The sequence below is a fragment of the Rhodamnia argentea genome, chromosome 5 (genome assembly GCF_020921035.1).
Source record: "Rhodamnia argentea isolate NSW1041297 chromosome 5, ASM2092103v1, whole genome shotgun sequence".
In the NCBI taxonomy this organism is placed as follows: Eukaryota; Viridiplantae; Streptophyta; class Magnoliopsida; order Myrtales; family Myrtaceae; genus Rhodamnia; species Rhodamnia argentea.
In genome coordinates this window covers 18646857-18665290 of record NC_063154.1, presented here as the reverse complement: position 1 = coordinate 18665290, position 18434 = coordinate 18646857, and the positions used below count along the sequence as shown (strand labels likewise).

General features: G+C 40.1%; 1 protein-coding gene across 1 annotated transcript; it reads left to right on the top strand.

The window, feature by feature from the left end:
* The first annotated feature begins 518 nt into the window (after positions 1-518).
* Positions 519-2802, top strand: LOC115750652 (aspartyl protease family protein At5g10770-like). Its single transcript, XM_030688151.2, has 3 exons — positions 519-724; positions 1386-1805; positions 1967-2802. The coding sequence occupies exons 1-3, from the start codon at positions 544-546 to the stop codon at positions 2785-2787; spliced, it is 1422 nt and encodes a 473-aa protein (XP_030544011.1). The 5' UTR covers positions 519-543; the 3' UTR covers positions 2788-2802.
* The last annotated feature ends 15632 nt before the right edge of the window (positions 2803-18434 follow it).

The window sequence follows — 18434 nt, the reverse complement described above, 5'->3', positions numbered from 1 at the left end:
ACAGAAAAGCATCAAAATACACGAATGGAGTCCATAGTTCTTATCTTTTTATTTTCTTTTGAGCCACATTCTCCTATGACCCTAGTCGGGAAAACTTGCTTGAACCATCTCTCTAATTAGTAGATTACATGGACATCATCAATATCTAATTTCGGCTAAATTTGCATACGAGTTATTAAGGACCCACCAATTGGAAGTATGGTTGGGATCTGTCCCACTTGGTTGACATATAACCTAGTTTATCTCTTCGGAAATTGGACTGGCTCTCATGCTCAATAGTTGTTGTTTATCAACAAAAAGCAAAGTCGAGTGGAGGATGGTGGCTTGTCCCTTCAGTCACTAATTAGAATTAAACAAAACATAACCGAATTGACGGAATAAAGTAATTAACTTTAATGAAGGATGATGTGTACGGCTTTATAATCTTGAGCATGATTGCCGCCCGAAGGAATCCTGTATAAAAAGGCTGAACGAGAGAGCATTATTGACAAAAATTTGGAGAAGCAATTCACTTTTTTTGTTCTTCCTTTCTCTTTCAGATTGATGGAGGGCTCATCTTTCTGTGTGTCTGGCAGGGCTCTTGTCTTGCTCTATCTCCATGTCCTCATGATCTGCTTCATGCACGAAGGTTATAGTTATGGAGTAGAAGGGAAGATTGCAAGCCACACTGTATCAGCTAGCTCTCTATCGCCTTCTCCTTCTTGCTCACCTTCCAATACCAAAGGTGGGTGTCTCTCTCTCTCACTATATGAAATCGAAAATCGCCAAGGATAGTCGCTTATCACCACGGGATTATTCGTCGTTCGATAATCAGGTTGTATATGGACGTGTAGCGCACTTATGTCCAGTGGAAAAAGTGATTTTCCCGGATCCTGAACGGAATCGAACTTGAGTGAGATTGGTTGGATTTGGGGCCGTGAATAATCGAACTTGAACCATTGTTCAGAGGGAAAGTATACTGCTCTCCACTTAGTCATAGGAACTCAAGCCTTGCACCTGTGAGTTACCATGGATTCTTCTTCATGCTTTTTATATGATTGTATTAATGACGAAATTAAGATGAAAGAGGGTAATTAGAAGAAGGCATATAGGCAGGTGATCCGTCTCTTTTGAATTAGCTCGCGCCGGATAGTTCAAGTTGCATTTTGTGGAGGGACTTGGTCGTACGAACGATGATGATCATATCATATTGATTTGTCCCGTTCAAAATTGATAGAAATTGAGAGAACAATTGAACGAAAATTTAACTTTTTATTCCACGGGTCAAACCAATGATTTTAAGAGTTGACCAAACCAAACCCAAAGTCTTTGTTGAATGGAAAAATAGAAAAATGCTTTTGTTTTGTTTCACCTAATCTCTTACTCTTACATGACATGCTTTTTAGCTGGCAACCGGAAGTCGACCTTGGAAGTAATTCACAAGCATGGCCCATGCTCTCACCTTGTTCAAGGCCACAACCCTCTAAATCACACTAAAACCCTGCTCCAAGATGAGTCAAGGGTCAAGTGGATTCAGTCCCGATCCTCCAACGGCAGCAATGGCCTGAAAGCTTCGGCGGCGACCAGTCTTCCAGCAAAGTCCGGCATCACCGTGGGCACCGGCAATTACATAGTTACCATCGGCCTCGGCACTCCGAAAAAGGACCTCACTCTCATCTTCGACACCGGCAGCCCCCTCACGTGGACCCAGTGTGAGCCATGCGAGGGATCTTGCTACACTCAGTCTGACCCGATCTTTGACCCGTCTCAATCATCGTCCTATGGGAATATCTCGTGCACCTCGACAGCATGCTCTCAACTTGTTGGTTCAATCGGTAATGATCAACCACATTTCAGACATTTATGATGCCTTACTAGGATGTTCTTCAAGCATAGATGAGGAATCTTGTTTCTAAAAGTTAGAAACCATCACAAGAATAACTAGAGCTAATGCAAGCAATGTGTTTTGCTCTTGCATCTTTAGGAGATTCGGGATGCTCTGGATCGACATGTCTATATTCCATCCAATACGGCGACCAATCATCTTCGGTTGGCTTCTTCGCGACCGAGAAGTTGACAATATCACAGACGGATATTGTTGACAATTTTGAATTCGGCTGCAGCGAGAACAACCATGGCCTCTTTGGCAGAGCCTCAGGGTTGATCGGGCTCTCGGATGACAAGATCTCCATCGTGGAACAAACCGCGGCCAAATATGGCAAGTATTTCTCCTACTGCTTGCCCTCTTCCTCTAGCTCCATTGGACACTTGACTTTTGGCAAAGACGGGGAAGCATCGAGCTCGGTTAGCTTCACGCCATTATCAACGGTCCCACAAGGCTCAGGGTTCTACGGAATAAGTATCGTAGCAATCAGTGTAGGAGGAAATCGTCTATCGATACCATCGACGGTTTTTTCAAGTGGAGGCGCCATCATCGACTCAGGAACTGTCATTACCCGGTTGCCTCCGACAGCTTATAGTGCCTTGAGAACCACATTTAGGAAAGCAATGGCGAATTACAGGATGGCGCCGGCGCTTTCCATTCTCGATACTTGCTACGACTTCAGCAAAGAGAGCACGGTCACGCTCCCATCGATAACTTTCTCTTTCGCTGGGGGAGTCGACGTTGATTTGGACCCTAACGGGATATTCTTCTTCGCGAAGGCCTCACAAGTTTGCCTAGCGTTTGCAGCGAATGGTGCTGATAGTCATCTGGGCATTTATGGTAATGTGCAGCAGACTACGTTTGAAGTTGTGTACGACGTTGCTGGAAGAAAGCTAGGTTTTGGTTCGAATGGCTGCTCCTAAGGAGGATAGATTAAAACGAAAGTCACGTATTATGTACTCGATGACAATTAGGAGTGTACAAATTCCATATGTCATCATCAAATAAAGGTCACAAATCTTGATCAAACGTTTTGAATTGTAATTATTGCAAATTGAGAATGAAAGAAGTGCTATAACTATGCCCTTCTTTAGTGTCTTTTAAAGATGATTTTTGTGAGCTACAATTTATGCATCCGAATATGCAAATTTAACTAAACAAAAAAAGTGGTCGATGTCCATATTTTTAAGCTTGTAAGGACAAGCTTGACTTGCTTTTTTTCCCCATTCATCGAAAATTTCTCAGCTTAATCCGTCCAATTTTGGAAAAATTATCAAATCAATCCCAAACATATCATACAGTCAATGTAATTCTAAACTTTTGATTTTGCCAAGGTAACTTCAAACATTTTCGTCAAAATTTTTAATGTGGTCATCTCAGCCAATTTTTGCCTGAAATTGGTGAAATTGCAGTCCAGTCATTGCTAGCCATCTTACGTGTCACGCCGGCGATCTGATGTGGACAAAACTTTTCAAAACCAGGTGGTTTTGAGTAATTTTATGAATCTTTTTGTTTTTTATTCTTTTTCTTTATTATTCGTCATCTTTGGTTGGATGTATAATGCGTTGACGCCAATCTGCATCCTTGGCTGGATGATAACAGCACGAAAACTGCAGGGAAGCTTCCGGCCAGCAATTGCTTGGACCTTCATTTTTAAGAAGGAGAGACCCAGAAAATGCCCAAGGCCGTCAGGTTGTCTTAGCTGAAAGAGCTAAAAATCCCTTCGGTTCTTCTCGGGCTGCCATTCTCGTCCTTCACAAAGGGCCAACCTTGAGCTCCGGCGAAGCGCCGAGCGCAAGCCCCCTGATCTGGAAGGCTCGAGCTATGTTGTGGTATGGAGCTCGAGATCGAGATCTGGCGGCTCGAGGTCCATGCTGCAGCGGAGGTTGAGGTCCAGAGGCAAGGCAACGAGCACATCCAGAGGGGGGAAAAAAATAATCAGGTCAGAAATTCCAGAAATGAGGACGAAGAAGATGAGGTCCAGGGAAAACAACGAGATGAAGGAGATGAGGTCCAAAGGAAAAAAAAAAAGAGTAAAACAAATTCAGAAAGTTCAAAAAATTATAGAAACCTATTGCCGGTAACTGAGACCCCGATCGTACCACATAGGACGGCCCATCCTACATGACACGACTGGCGATAACTGGACTGCCTCATCAGCATTATCAGACGAAAAATTAGCCGGAATGATCATTAAAATTTCACAAAAAAGGTTAGAAAAAACATGGTAAAATTAAAAATTTTAGGACTAGGTAAACATCTGTCAATTGATTTGTTAATTTATCCATCCAATCTAAGAGCTGATGGACAGTAATGGTTTCTTCCGTCTCCAGGTCCCAAATTCTTTTCATATTGGTGATTAGGAGATCTCTTCGGTTACGAAAACAGTAGATTGTTGGCTAGTACCAATCACATTTGACCGACCGTTGACCGGTGCTGACTTCAGGTGTTGCCAGTTGACCGGTTCAGTCAAGTCAGTCCGACCGGTTCTAAGGCACTTTTCTGACCGATCTGGGACTTTTCGGTAAGTCCTTGGCAATCTCATATTGGTTCCCAAGGTATTTCGAAGTGCTAGGTCCATTTTTTACCATATTTTCTCCTCATCTGCTCTCCAAGTATTGGTGTCTACACATTTCTTGTCCAATCTGCTGTGTTGATACTGGTAAAGTGGATATTATGGATGAATTAGAAGTTTCAATGCCCAATTGCCATCGACTACGACCTAAACAACTTATAGGGACATATAATTGACCTTGAAACCGCGGTCCAAATGTAAGTTCATCTACCACTACTGCTATCATAAAGGCTTTTTCCAATAGCATTAGAGGATCTTCATTCCATTCTTCTAGAATCTAGTTTTTCTAGCTCCTCTGTTCCTTTTGTTGTGTATGTCAATTTAGATGACTCTCATTCGTGATTTTTCACTATGCCTATTGTAATCATATGACTTCAAATTCCAATTTGTTATAATCAAAATCATTCAATCCACATGCCCCTACTATTCATACAGCTAATTATTCCCAATGAGAGTCGGCTATACGAGAAATATTTCAACATCCACATTATCCTTGCCTAACACCTTTATGGTTCCCAAATAATCCCTCAATTTTACTACAAAAGGACAATTGTGTGGATTTGATTTTGATGTTCGCTTCTCTTCTCATGGTAGCTATGTGCATGATCCATGAACAAGACAAACTATTAAGACACACTGTAGAGTGGGACACCTCTATTTGAGCTCGTTTCCTTGAATATTCCCAATTCGTTTGCCAGCTGTGCTTCCACAGTGTCATTTAAAATTTGGCATTCTCGGTTAGGTCATGACTCATCCTTTAAATTAAGATATCTGATTTCAAGTGGTCATTTATGTTCGTTCGAAAATAGATATTTTGATTGTTTGTCTTGTTAGTAGGGAAAACTTCATGCTTTGCCATTTTATCTTAGCGAGTCCATCTCTCATGCTCCTTTTGATCTCATTCAATATTATATATGGGGACCATCTCCTGACCCACTATGGGAGGCTCTCATTATTTTGTAATCATTGTGGATGATCTTTCTCGTTATTCTTGGCTTTACCTTATGTAAAAATGATTGAATTTACTCGTTGCTATCGCTATTTTGTTTCCATGATAAAAATATAATTTTCTCAAGATAACAAGGATTTTCATACTGATATGTCATAGAATAAAGAGAATCAAAAGTCTTAGAATTCTCTCCCAAAATGGTACTATTGTTCATTGTTCCTGTCTAGGAAATTCCCAACAAAATGGTCAAGCATTACACAGCATAGGCACATTTTAGATTTTACACGCACAATAATTGCGCACAATAAGCATCACATAACATAGGCATATTTTAAATTGAAATAGTTGTAACCGGCTGATGAAAATAAACCGACTACCAGAGATATTAGTGTTACTTCGTCTGCACTGGTTTGTACACGAATGCATGAGTTATATCGAGTACTCAGTAAATTATAGACCACTTCAAACCTTCATTTCCAAGAGGGTGATCAACTCCAAAAATATCGATCGAAACTTGAACCCTTGTGTAGGTATGCAATTTCAGAAAGCACAATAATTGAAATGGGTAGTCCATATTGGTATCAAATCCATTCCCATGTTCCGATCTTTCCATTTTTTAACCATTAATTAGGTAAAGTCTCCCAACTATATTTGAAAATGAGTTTATTATCCATAAAGATAAAGAAAGCTTTCTTGGCTGATGAGGACTTTGTCTAAGTTGGAGTTTTTTTTCCATACAAGACCTCTTAAGCATCTTAATAAAGGAATAAGAAATGGATTCTCTAACGAACACAATAACGGATTCCCTCCATGTGGAGCTAATAACCATGGTGCTAAACCACATGAATTGCATTTTAATTGGACTGGATTTAATTATATTTTCGGACTCAGCCCGTGACAATGTAATCTTGGCCGGGCCCTTTGATAGCCTCAATGGCCGAGATTTGCACATGGGAATGCCGAATTAGGAAAGATTGATTTATGGAAGCAAACTTGATGAGCAATTAAGTTTTATATTATCAAGTTTTGGCCATAATGGGAACAAGAGGGCGCAATATTTTAATTTCCTAGTGCGGGTGAAAAAGAAGTTTGCTGCTCTTGTGAAAAGGAAATTCCTTTAACACCCATTGATAGCTATATAAGATTAAAACAAAGGCAATTGGCACTGTGGACTATTACAAAGCTTAGCTAGTGGCTAGTGGCGACAGGTTTTACTTAAAAATACGAAGTTGACTATGAAGAGACTTTGCTCCTATTGCACGCCTTACTTCTATCCGTAGTATTATTGTTGTTGCCCTCGTTAAGCAATGATCTCTTTTCCAGATGGATGTTATAAATGCATTCCCAAATGGTGATCTCAGTAAGGAAATTTATATGGTGCCTCCACCTAGATACACTCATCATTCCAACAAGGTGTGTCAATTATGTCAAGCATTATATTGCCTCAAACTAGCTCATCACGCATGATATTCCAAGTTTAGCTCAACCATGGAATCTCTTCGCTTCAAATCCAATCCCTATGACCATGCTCCTTTTTTGTTTGCCACACATTTTGTGGGTATATTATTATTATTTTCTTTTTGGTAAAGACTGTGGGTATATTATTCGTGATCTTATATATGAATAACATGCTTATTACTGAAGATGATCCTATTGGCATTTCAAAAAATTCAAGCAATAACTCAATCAATAGTTATAAATGAAAGATCTTGAGCAACTCAGCTATTTTCAAGCTTGGAGGTTCATTCTCATTTTGATTCCACTACTTACTATCTTTCACAAGTAAAATATGCTTTTGATCTTATCTCTTGAGTCAAACTCACCGACGACAAAGTCACGACAACTCTTATTGAGACAATGCCAAATTTGATGCCAACTCTTATTGACGGATAGTGGGTAGTCTTATATATTTCACTGTTACTCAATCGAACATCATCTATGTTGTTCACACCGTGAGTTATTCTATTATCACACCCCGTATGACTCAATTTGTTGTAGTCTTTCGAATTCTTTGCTACATCATGGGTATGTTATTTTATGGTCTTCACTTTTCTAGTCATTCTACCTTGGAGATGACAACTTACCTAATGTTGATTGGGCTGGTGACCCTCAAGATCGTCGCTCCACTACAACCTACTATTTCTTTTGAGCGACTCACTTATTGGAGGGATTCTCGTAGACCAAGATGAAGGGATTCTCGTACCCATAGGAATTGGGTTTCATTGCAAAGTTATAATACGAAGAATGTAGTTGTTGCATGCATCCCCTAAAACAACTATATAATAGCTACATGTTAGGGATTTATTGTACTTTCAATCTTATTACTTAAGTTAATGGCAAACACATATATATATTCATTTGGCAAATTATTCATACGTGAATAATTTCATAACGTCAATTGTGATTGGACTTAACATTGAGATGTTAAGAGTATGTGTGATGAGTTCAAAGTTAGACTGGATCTTTAAATTATTTCCGATCGATGGATCATTAAGTGGATATTAATGAACTTGTTGAGATATCAGTGTGTTCGTAACTACACCATTAAGTATTGGATACTTGAGGGAATGACGAGTCACAAGTCATTGGGCATTGTGTTGCCCGATTTAGAACATAGGTGCTTGTACTAAACAAGCTCACTGAAGATGACACGCTTAGACCGATTGGTAATATGGAAGTTTTTTTTTTTAGTGTGGTCAATGTCTAATCGTTCATGCTCTAGTCTTGTATAAATAATCCTTAAACCTAAGACTTAGTGTTGACTTGTGTATTGGATGGCTATGGTTTATAGGTGCACATATTACCGGTTTATGATCTGTCTCTATACTTGATGGTCATAGTTCATTCACATACGAAGTTACATATGTGAGCAAAAATGGAATGTATCCTTGTTACATGCAAGGCACAACAATGATGTCCTATGCGATATAATCATGACACTGCATTGGAATCCTCAACCGATTTTTAACCGGGAATGAATTGATTATGTCTCATATAAAATGCTTATTGGTTAGATTTGTGCATATTATCGAATTTGTGGCTTGACAAATATTCCATGGTCTTTGTTCGAACAGGATATAGTAAGATTGAGAGATTGAATTAAACCATAACTAAAGTCGATAGATTCATTTTGTTCTTGAAACATTCAAACTATCTGGGTAGCCTTTACATATTGCTAGATATCAATCATGGCTTGTAGGACTTTGAGGTTAATAGGGATAATCAATTTTCTTGGAAGTACTAATATATACGTCGTACTACCAGCTCAATAATGAACCCGGGGATGTCACACACCATAACCAATTCAGGATGACATTGAACGGGAGAGACTATATTAGAAATATGTTTGCAATCACTACAATCGAATTGAGTTGAGCTGAAATTAAATTAAATGAGATTTAATTTAATTACATTTATTGTCACAGGCATTCATGCATATGATGCACACGCACGCCCAAAGTGGACACATAATAATGTGCCCAAAAATGCGTACATGTCTGTTTTACATTAAATGTTTGTGTGTGTGTGCGCATATGTAGATATATATATGAGAATAAAAAAAATTAAGGGAAAAGTACCAAAAAAGTCCTAAACCTATTGTGTTAGTACTAATTCAGTCCTAAACTTGTTTGCGTTGGTACCAATTCATTCTATTCGTTCAATTTTGGTCGAAAATCACTTATGTGTACGCCAACCATCCTACGTGACACCGCCTATGTTGATGTGGAATATTTTATAATTTTTAAATAATTTTTGAATTTTTTAAATGACTTTTTCTTTTTTCTTTTTTCTTTTTTTCCCATTTTTTTTCTTCCCCTGTTCTTATAGACAATGGGTAGCAAGGGCTGGCCTAGCCGAGGTAAAGGGGGAGCGCGGCAAGGCCGGCTAGGCTTGCCGTAGCCTAAGCGAGGGTTGCCCTAGCCTAAGCGAGGGTTGCCTTCGAGGAGGCCAAGACTACCACCAACAAAACAAACATCGCCGGCCTTGACGGCACTCATTCTTCGGGATTGGGAATTGCAAACATTGGGCCTCATGAAAGAATTGGATGCACAAAGGCCCGAGTTGTTAAGGAACCCGGTGTCATACGCGGCATTCTCTAACTCATCCGAGATTCGTCCACCGAGGTGATTGGAGGATAAATTCAAAAGGTTCAGCTTCAACTGGCCAATTTCGGGAGGAATTGAGCCGGAAAGTTGTGGTTTTCGGACAGGTCCAACTGTCCGAATACCGGTAGAAGATCGATTTTGCTAGGACTTGGTCCCGCCAATCGATTGTGACTAAGATACAGAGTACACAAGGAGTTCCATGAAACAAAAGCTGCGGGAAGAGTCCCAAAGAGCTCCTTCTGACCTAGCAAAAGCATCGTCGGAGAAAGAAGCTTGGTTAATTCGGTCGAAACCCAAGCCGGGGCGAACCTCGCAGGGGCTCCCCCTTGGCCCAGCAAGGCCAATCGCTGCCTGCGGCCGGCGAGGCCAGCCCTCACCGGCCATTGGTAATAAGAGCAGGGGAAGAAAAAAAAGAGAGAACAAAAAAGGAAAAAAATATTTTAAAAAATTATTTAAAAATTATAAAGAAATTCAACGTCAATGCCGACGGTGCCACGTAGGATAGCCGATGTTTACGTGGGCAATTTCCAAATAAAATTGGCTGGATAGACTCGATTAGCACTAATACAAAAAGGCTTATGACTAAACTAGTTCAATTGAAAAGTTTATAATTAAATTGGTACCAATGCAAGAGGTTTATGACTACTTTTGTACTTTTCCCAAAAAATTAAAGATATACGCACATGCCGCACGATCAGCAAGTGGCTGATCGTGTGCCATGCACACCCAACTGCAGATCGTTGCTAAAAATATAAAGAAATAAAAAGGGAGTGTATGTGCATTGTGAGTAACATTGAGAGTAGAAAATTGTTCTCTGTGTTCTTCCTTTTATGATCAAAATATTAAGAGCGTGGAGAGCTATCTTCACAATATTGCTAGCACAAGTATGTGTGGAGATTATTTGCAAGTTCTTTCTACCATTCGACATACGGTTGATGGTATGTCCGAACTAGAGCTCCGATATTTGTAGGGTTCAAACCGAGGAATATCTAAACCGAGTTGTCTTAGGCACGCTACGAGAGGTAATATGTTTAACCCTCCTCATTTAATTTGATTTTTTATTGAAACGCATGAATAACACCTATGGAGATACATGTATGGATTTTATTTTCGCTGAGTTCATGATTTATTTTGCCTACGCATGATATGTATAGCCGAACAACGGCTTACCGAAGGGATTCTCGGAGACCAAGATTGGGGTGGAGTCGACACCTGCGACCAAGGGGCGGGCTGAGATGGCCTTGATTGAGGAGTCGAGGAAGGTAGGAGACGATGGGCTTGTGGAAGGAGATGACTCGTTCGAGAGAGAGAGAGAGAGAGAGAGAGAGAGAGAGAGAGAGAGAGAGAGAGAGAGTATTGGGAATTAATAGATAGGGTTTCAGTTTTGGTGAAGTAACATGTTTGGTTCGGTTTTGACACCCCGTACAAAGTGCTTCCATCATTGATTGCCATAGATACAAACTCTAACGGAGCAAAACCGAACTACCAAGCAGCCTCGAAAACTAAAGAGAGAGAACATCCGGCAAACTAGAGAAACATTTTGATTCCCAAGTGTAACACCTCATTTATTTTTGCTTTTTATATGCTTGACTAAACTTGAGCCCATCGTTAGAGCTTATGGGGAGCTTTCTCGCAATATCCCTTTTGTCGAAATCTAGTGGCTATATCTCAAGATATCCTATCTGTAAATCTCGATTGTCTAGTCCGACAGATCTGGAAGTTTCATAATTTTAAAGATCCGACGGCACCATTTTGAAAGAAATTATGGGAAATTCAATATGGGATTTCCCTCATTAACTATTAGAGATAAATAGGGCTTTCATTTGATAATTCCGTTGATTTTATGTATCTCTTAAGATCGTGCGTATAACTCTTTTGATTGTACATAGCTTGATTGATATATGTTACCTTCAATATCCATCACAAAAGTCTATAAAGAGGCTGATGTACTCTTCATTATATGTATATCATAATATACACAAATTCCACATTTCTATCTTCCGCTTTATTATTTTTAACTTGATATTAGAGCTTCCTTTCTTGAGGCAACCTAGGTGCACCCCATATACCTGGTAGCAAAATAAATCAATTCCCGCGACTCAACAGTTTTCACTATGTATGCACAAGTATCATACCATGAAGTACTTAGTTGAGTCCATTATATAATAGTCATGTTTCGACACCAACCGCATTGGCCGAGTGTATCATCCCAGGTCCTTTACCCCACCATTTTACTTCTATTTACTTATTTTTTTTGCCAACTTTTTATCCTTAAGGACTGTGGTAAGTCGACTAATTTATCATATATAGTAGCTTCCAAAACATTTATAAACCTATTTAGATTTTATATATGCATTAGATATATCTTACAATATACCACTTACCTCCCTTTCAACTATACATAATCAAAATTGGGGAGATCGCCTCGACTAATGATACTCCTACTTCTCCTTATTCTTACAAGACTGTTAGGACTTGTCCCTCCTCATAACTTGGGTACTCTTCTAAAGCGTCGCTCCCCCTTGGAATGCGGGGGAACCATCAAAGTTGCGCAAAGGGCCCATGATCATACCTCCGCCTAGTATTTGGTGCCTTGAAATAAACCTAAGGGGAAGCTAGCCTAATAACCCAATGTCTATCCAGATGGTAGCTTTAATTCTAACTTACTCAATGCTAGAACCTACATCAACGACCTCCTGGTGGATATAATCCATGTGGGTCGAGTATCCGAACAGCAGGTTTTGCTATAAAGCTATCTCAATATCATTAGACAAAGCTATCATGTGATATCTTACTTAGAAAATCACGTACTACAGCAGTGACATTGTTGCACATGAACTCAATAAATGAAACAAGCATTTTTTCTTTTCATTTTTGGGCTTTCTTTTTCCAACCCTCCCATCGAGACTTCCGGTACAAGGCAATGTCACCACTATACTTATATGACAACACATATATTTCATATCATCGTTAGGTGAATGACATCTATGTCATCGCCTCAAGTATCACTTTTGGCAATTGATGACACATTCATATGATCACGCTGTCGCGAGCAACAGTTAGAAATTACGTCGTCACCTCGGGCCCCTTCATTGTTGCTTTTCTCGCTAATGATGGCACCCATCGTCTTTTGATGGCAACCGCGCTCTTGTACACGCATGATCCATTTCTTAATCTTGATTATGATGCCCCATACACTCTACATGCCCTACTAAACGTTCTATTCCATATGATATAATTGTCCATACATACAAATGATTCATTTCTTAATCTTCCCTTAGCAAACTCATGCGCATGTTTTGACACGCATTTTGTTACTTAAAAAAGCGATAACCATGCATCCACTTCACCAAGCATCAAACTAACATTACTATCTTACAATTAGTAATCCCATTTACCCGGTATCAGAACTATGGTGTTCCACATCGTGCAACAAAGAAAACAAGACGAATGATAGCGCAACGACAGCGGCGGCATGAAGTGACGGCGTGACAACGGCGGCATCGTAACGGTGCGGCGGCGGCTTGAGGGTCGGCGGGTTGGGGAGAGGGGTGTAACGTCCCAAAATTTCGACGTTTGTAAGATAACTGGATTTGATGAATTTTAATCATAAATTCTAGCATGGTAAATGATATTGGATTCTCTAAGGATTAAGAGACAATAATTGGATTATTTTGATACGTCGATCAGAGAAAGTTACGCCCGGGTAATCGAGCCGTCACATCGTAGTGCTGAGATCCTTCGTGCTCGAGCCTAGCCCCGACCGAATTCTAGATGTGAAAATACCAAAAAAACCCTCGCTTATTAGTATCGGTACACTAATTTAGCCCCGTGAGCCAAATTACCATTTTGTTCCTAGATATTATGCATATATGACGAAAATAATTAATGTTGACTTGACCCTTGTGGGCTCCCTAATCACTTCACCTACCATCTCTCACTCTCTCTCTCTCTCTCTCTCTCTCTTCTATGTTCTCTCTCCTCTCTTTCCTCCCTCACCCGCCCCCCATTCGACTAGTTCCCCTCTCCTCTTCTCATCCCCTCTCTCTTTGTGCAACTACCCACTGCCACCACCTTTCTCCATCACCGTCGCCCCGCCACTCTGTTCGCCCAACCGTCCCATCGCTACCACCACCACCTCCGGCCGAGCCCCTCTGCACGTCACTAGCCTATTGTTTCACCGGCTCGCGAAAGCTATCCGTTGCCACCGTCCCTCCACTGTGACCCACCATGACCAATGGAGCACCCCGGCTACCAATCGCCTTGCAAAACCCCACTACCCACGGCCCCAGGGGACCCGAAACCCAAGCACCACTCGGCCACCGTTTTCCTTGTCCGAGCCAAGCCCCAACCACGCCATCATGCCTCGCCACCCTCGGCCACCTACCGAGCCGAGAGCCTTCCAATCGTACCAACCCGATGAGCCATGCCACTGTTTGAAGTAAACCGCCGCAAGCCCGTGACCCGTGAGCCCCCGTGCCCAAGTCATTACTGCCGATCGTTCGTTGTCGCCAAACCGTTGTTTGTGAGTTAACCCCTAATCTCTTATTATGACATTAATTGCGTTTAGGGATAGATTAATTAGCGTTAAGTATCGATTAGTTAGTTTAACTGTGGTTATGTTAAATTAATTAACCATGGTTAGTTTAAGTTAACCTTGGTTGGGTTAAGTAACTATAGTTACTTTTAATTAATCATGGTTACTTTTAATTAACTATAATTACTTTATTTTAACCGTAGTTACTTTATTTAACTTGGGTTACTTTAATTAATCGTGGTCGAATTAGTTAACTAAAGCTAAATTAATTAGTTAGTGTGGTACCAATTGACTAGAGTTGGGCAAATTAATTTACATGAGTTGGCTCATGAACGTCGAGTTAATTAATTAAGATGAACTTAATTAATTACAACTAGGTTAATTAATTACAACATTGCTAATTAATCTTGGTCAAAATAATCAATTATTAATAATTAATTATTATTGGGTAATTACCTGGTGATTGCTATATACTTTGATTTTTTTTTTGGGTAAGGGAAAAAAAATGGCCTTGATTGTGTCTATATGTATGGATAAGACGATTAATCACTCTTATATAGATGCAAAGCCTGGTGGATAATATGTATTCATGTGACCATGTATAAACTGAGTTTTGTACATGAAAAATGGCTTTAAGCCGAGTTTTGAGCGCGACTATGTGTGCACCGGGCTAAATGCAAATATATAAATTGGCTTGGGTGCCTGGCATGCTTGTGTAGTCACGTGATAGTTGCCGTCGCCCTTGGGTAATTGGGGACGAAGCCGACATCCTTGGGTACTAGGGGTCGAGCCTGATATATTCGTGCCAAGAGTACTTGAAACCACACGGCTTGTCGGATACCGATCGCGGCAAGATGTGAGCCGAGGCTCCCTACAAGAATGTGTGATTGTCGGTCCATGCTGAGGATACTTGGAACCGCATGGCTTATCATTCGCTGTAGTCGAAGGAATGGGACGAAGCCCGGTCATGCCGAGAGAGCACCAACTATCTAGTGTGTTAGGGTCGAGTGGCCATTAGTAACCGGAACATGTGTGATACATTGTACATGAAAGTTGTGATGAGTATTCTAGTTGTGTGCAATTGAATGCCATGATATGTACTATATAATGTGTGAAGTAATGTGGGGTAAACTTGCATGTGGTTGATGATTGACTATTAAGTTGTGCCGGATCTCATGTGGTAGCTAGAGCGTTGCGATAATTGCACGTTATTAATATGTTATCTATATTAACCTGCTTGTTTAGGTTGCCCTAAGCGAACCAGTGTCCCGCTCGGACTTAAGCATTGACTCACGGAGATTTTATATCGCACTCGTTGTTGTTGATTGTTTTCGGGACCATAGCCGAGGTCCTTCCAGTCAGATTCAAGATTCCACTCGACTAGTCCTTTGATATCACGTACCATCCGATTCCAAATTCGGATCAGGTCCGGGAAGACTATGTGACAACCTTTTGGGTCAATGAGGGATTGAGGCACCTAGTGCCTATCGCTTTAAAGCCTGGTTCGTGTGTCACGAGGACGACCTCTTCAAGCCAATCCATGGCTTCGAAGGGCCACCAACCGCGTTCCCTAAGGTCTAAATCCGGGACATCATGGATATAGATACCTCGGATGGGGAGGTGGAGGAGCCAGAGTCAAACCCGGACTATGACCCTAAGACGCCGTGTGGCTACCGTTTGTGAGTGGACGTGGGAGTGGATACCCTTTTTGATGGATACTTTCGTTGGAGTTTAGGAGGGTGATGTTAACCCCTCTTATGGAGTTGTAGATATGAAATTAATCCTGCCCCGATTAAGTATCTTTTTTGTGGTCCTAGGAAGCAGCCCTAAAGAGTGGGCTTATTGATATTATAGCTTCCCGATGGTTAATGAAAATCTATAACTAAAAGTACTCTTTTGCTAATGTGTGATTTGATAGCCTACTTTTCTATCCCTACTATTTATATTATTACCTAGGGAAGTAGCACGCTTCGCATGCATTTAATGAAAAGATTTAAAAAAAAAATTGGATCGATAACATGCCTGGGACGTCGCCCTTTAATGGCTTGAGGTGTTTTGGTAGGGTTGTTGCATACATGGGGAGCGAGGCGTGACAAGGGGAGTTGGTGAGGGAGAGAAGGAGTGGGGTAGTATGGCCCAATTTTGGGGGACCTCCTCCATTTATAGACTTCATAGTCAAGGTCTTAACCAACTTGTTACTATTATTAGTTAAGATGTCATTTTCTTCATCAATTATCATAGGACACTTGCCTTAACATGATTGACCCACCTTATTCCCTATATCTATTCTATGTCACTCTAAATTATAGATTAGCTACTTATCGCTTTTCTATTGGTCCACCTCTTATCTTCTAGAATATAGCTTATGTCTCATTTTTTCATTGGTTCACACAATCAAGTTTCTAGAAACTAGCTTTATTATGTTAAGTTTTCATTAGCTAAATTATCTATCTCATTAGCATTAATCCTTTAGAATCTACCGGAAGCAATTATTAACAGACGATCATTCGTAGATGGTGGGACGTAACAAAGCAGTGGATGAGACCGACGGTGGTGGTCCACCGACGCAACGGTGCAGGCGGGGCGACCTCGCACCATGCGGATCAACGGGTGCATCTCGATCCAACCGTACACTAGCCGGACATGGACCGGCCGAGCACCGTTCGTCTTGGTTGTAGGCCAGACGTACCTCACTTCAATTCATTGCCATTAGTTGGTCATTCTTCATCGCTCAATCCGTTGTCCGGCTCCTATAATTTCCCGTCAACTTAGTGGTTTAATGGGTCATAAATAGGTCAACTAACTACTTGAAATGATTTATAGAAAATTTTTCTAATTTTATTAATTTTTCGATGTTTTATAATTATTTTATTTTATTTTATAATGTTCTTTTTCCTTCTATGAAATCCAAAAAGGGTCGCTAGATTTTTAAATTTTTTTGATTTATTAAAATTCTTTATTGTTATATTTTATTTTATTTTGTTCTTTTCTTTTCTTTTTTTATTTTTCCTTATTAGTGCCACAAGGGAGCTCGAGCCTCGTCGAGATAGGTCACCAATTGGTTGTCGGTGGTTGGTTACTACTCTCCGAGAGTCGACCAATTGATGATGCTCGCCGATCGCTAGTCGGTCATCGTTGCTGATTGGCTGGTTGCCAACTACCGCCAGTCAAGAACCGATCGAAGAAGAAAGAGATTCGGCGATTTCCTTGAAGAAAACAAAAAAAAAAAAATAACAATATAAAATTGTAAGGAGTAATTTTTTTAAAAATTAGATTAAATATGAAAGTGTTTTATCAATATGGATCGGATCGGGTATGAGTTGGGTCATGTATGGGTTGTATCGGGTATAATTCGTTAAATTTGTATTGCATGTAAATTGATTAATCCGGGTCGGGCCATTTTTTACTCGACCCAACCCGTCCGTTTGACAAGTCTACTTGACACCAATATCCTAAGCTTCTTTTGTTAGAAAAAACATCCTAAATTATACTCATTATGACCTAATGCCTAAACATCTTTTTTGTGTGACACGAAAAATGAGTTTTGGGATATTGGTAGACAAATAATATTTTTGCGACACTTGTACAGATTTAGAATTTTGGTGACACAAAAAAAATACTGGTGTGTCGGACTCTGTTTGTTTCATAAAACATGAAATATTAGGATAACATGTTTTCACTATTGACAATAATTTATAAGAAAAATTACATAAATGGTCCATGAACTATGACCCAATGTGCAATGTGATCCTTAAACTTTTAATCTGATTAATATGATCCCTAAATTTTAGCCCAATGTGCAATGTGGTCCTTGAACTTTTAATTTATTCAATGTAATCCCCGAACGTTTGGAACATGTTCAACTTAGTCCCCGAACTATAAAAAAATATTCAAAGTCATCCCCAAACTTAAATTAATGAAAGGACTATAATGAACATCTTCTTATAATTCATGGACTAAGCTGAACATATTCCAAAAGTTCAAGGACTATATTGGTCAAATTAAAAGTTCATGAACCACATTGCATATTGACCCAAAATTTATGGACCATATTGGTTAAACTAAAAGTTCAGAAACTACATTACACATTGGATCAAAATTCAGGAATCATTTGTGTCATTATAATTAATTTATGTCCAAAACATTTTCATAGAGAACGAAAAGTTTTTTGCTCATTTATTTGGTGTCATAATATTCGAGTTTAGGATTTTTCGTGGCAATTTTCCTATTGTTGATCATCATCTTATTATCCTCTCTCCAAAAGTCCATAGAGGAGGGCCCACAAGCTTCGTTGGATCGGGCCTGACAAACAGGCCTGTTTCGCTGTTTCACTGACCCGTATTCGAATCTCTATTCGGGTCGGGTCGGGTCTCTCTCTCTCCACCTTTCCAAGTCAAAAGCTA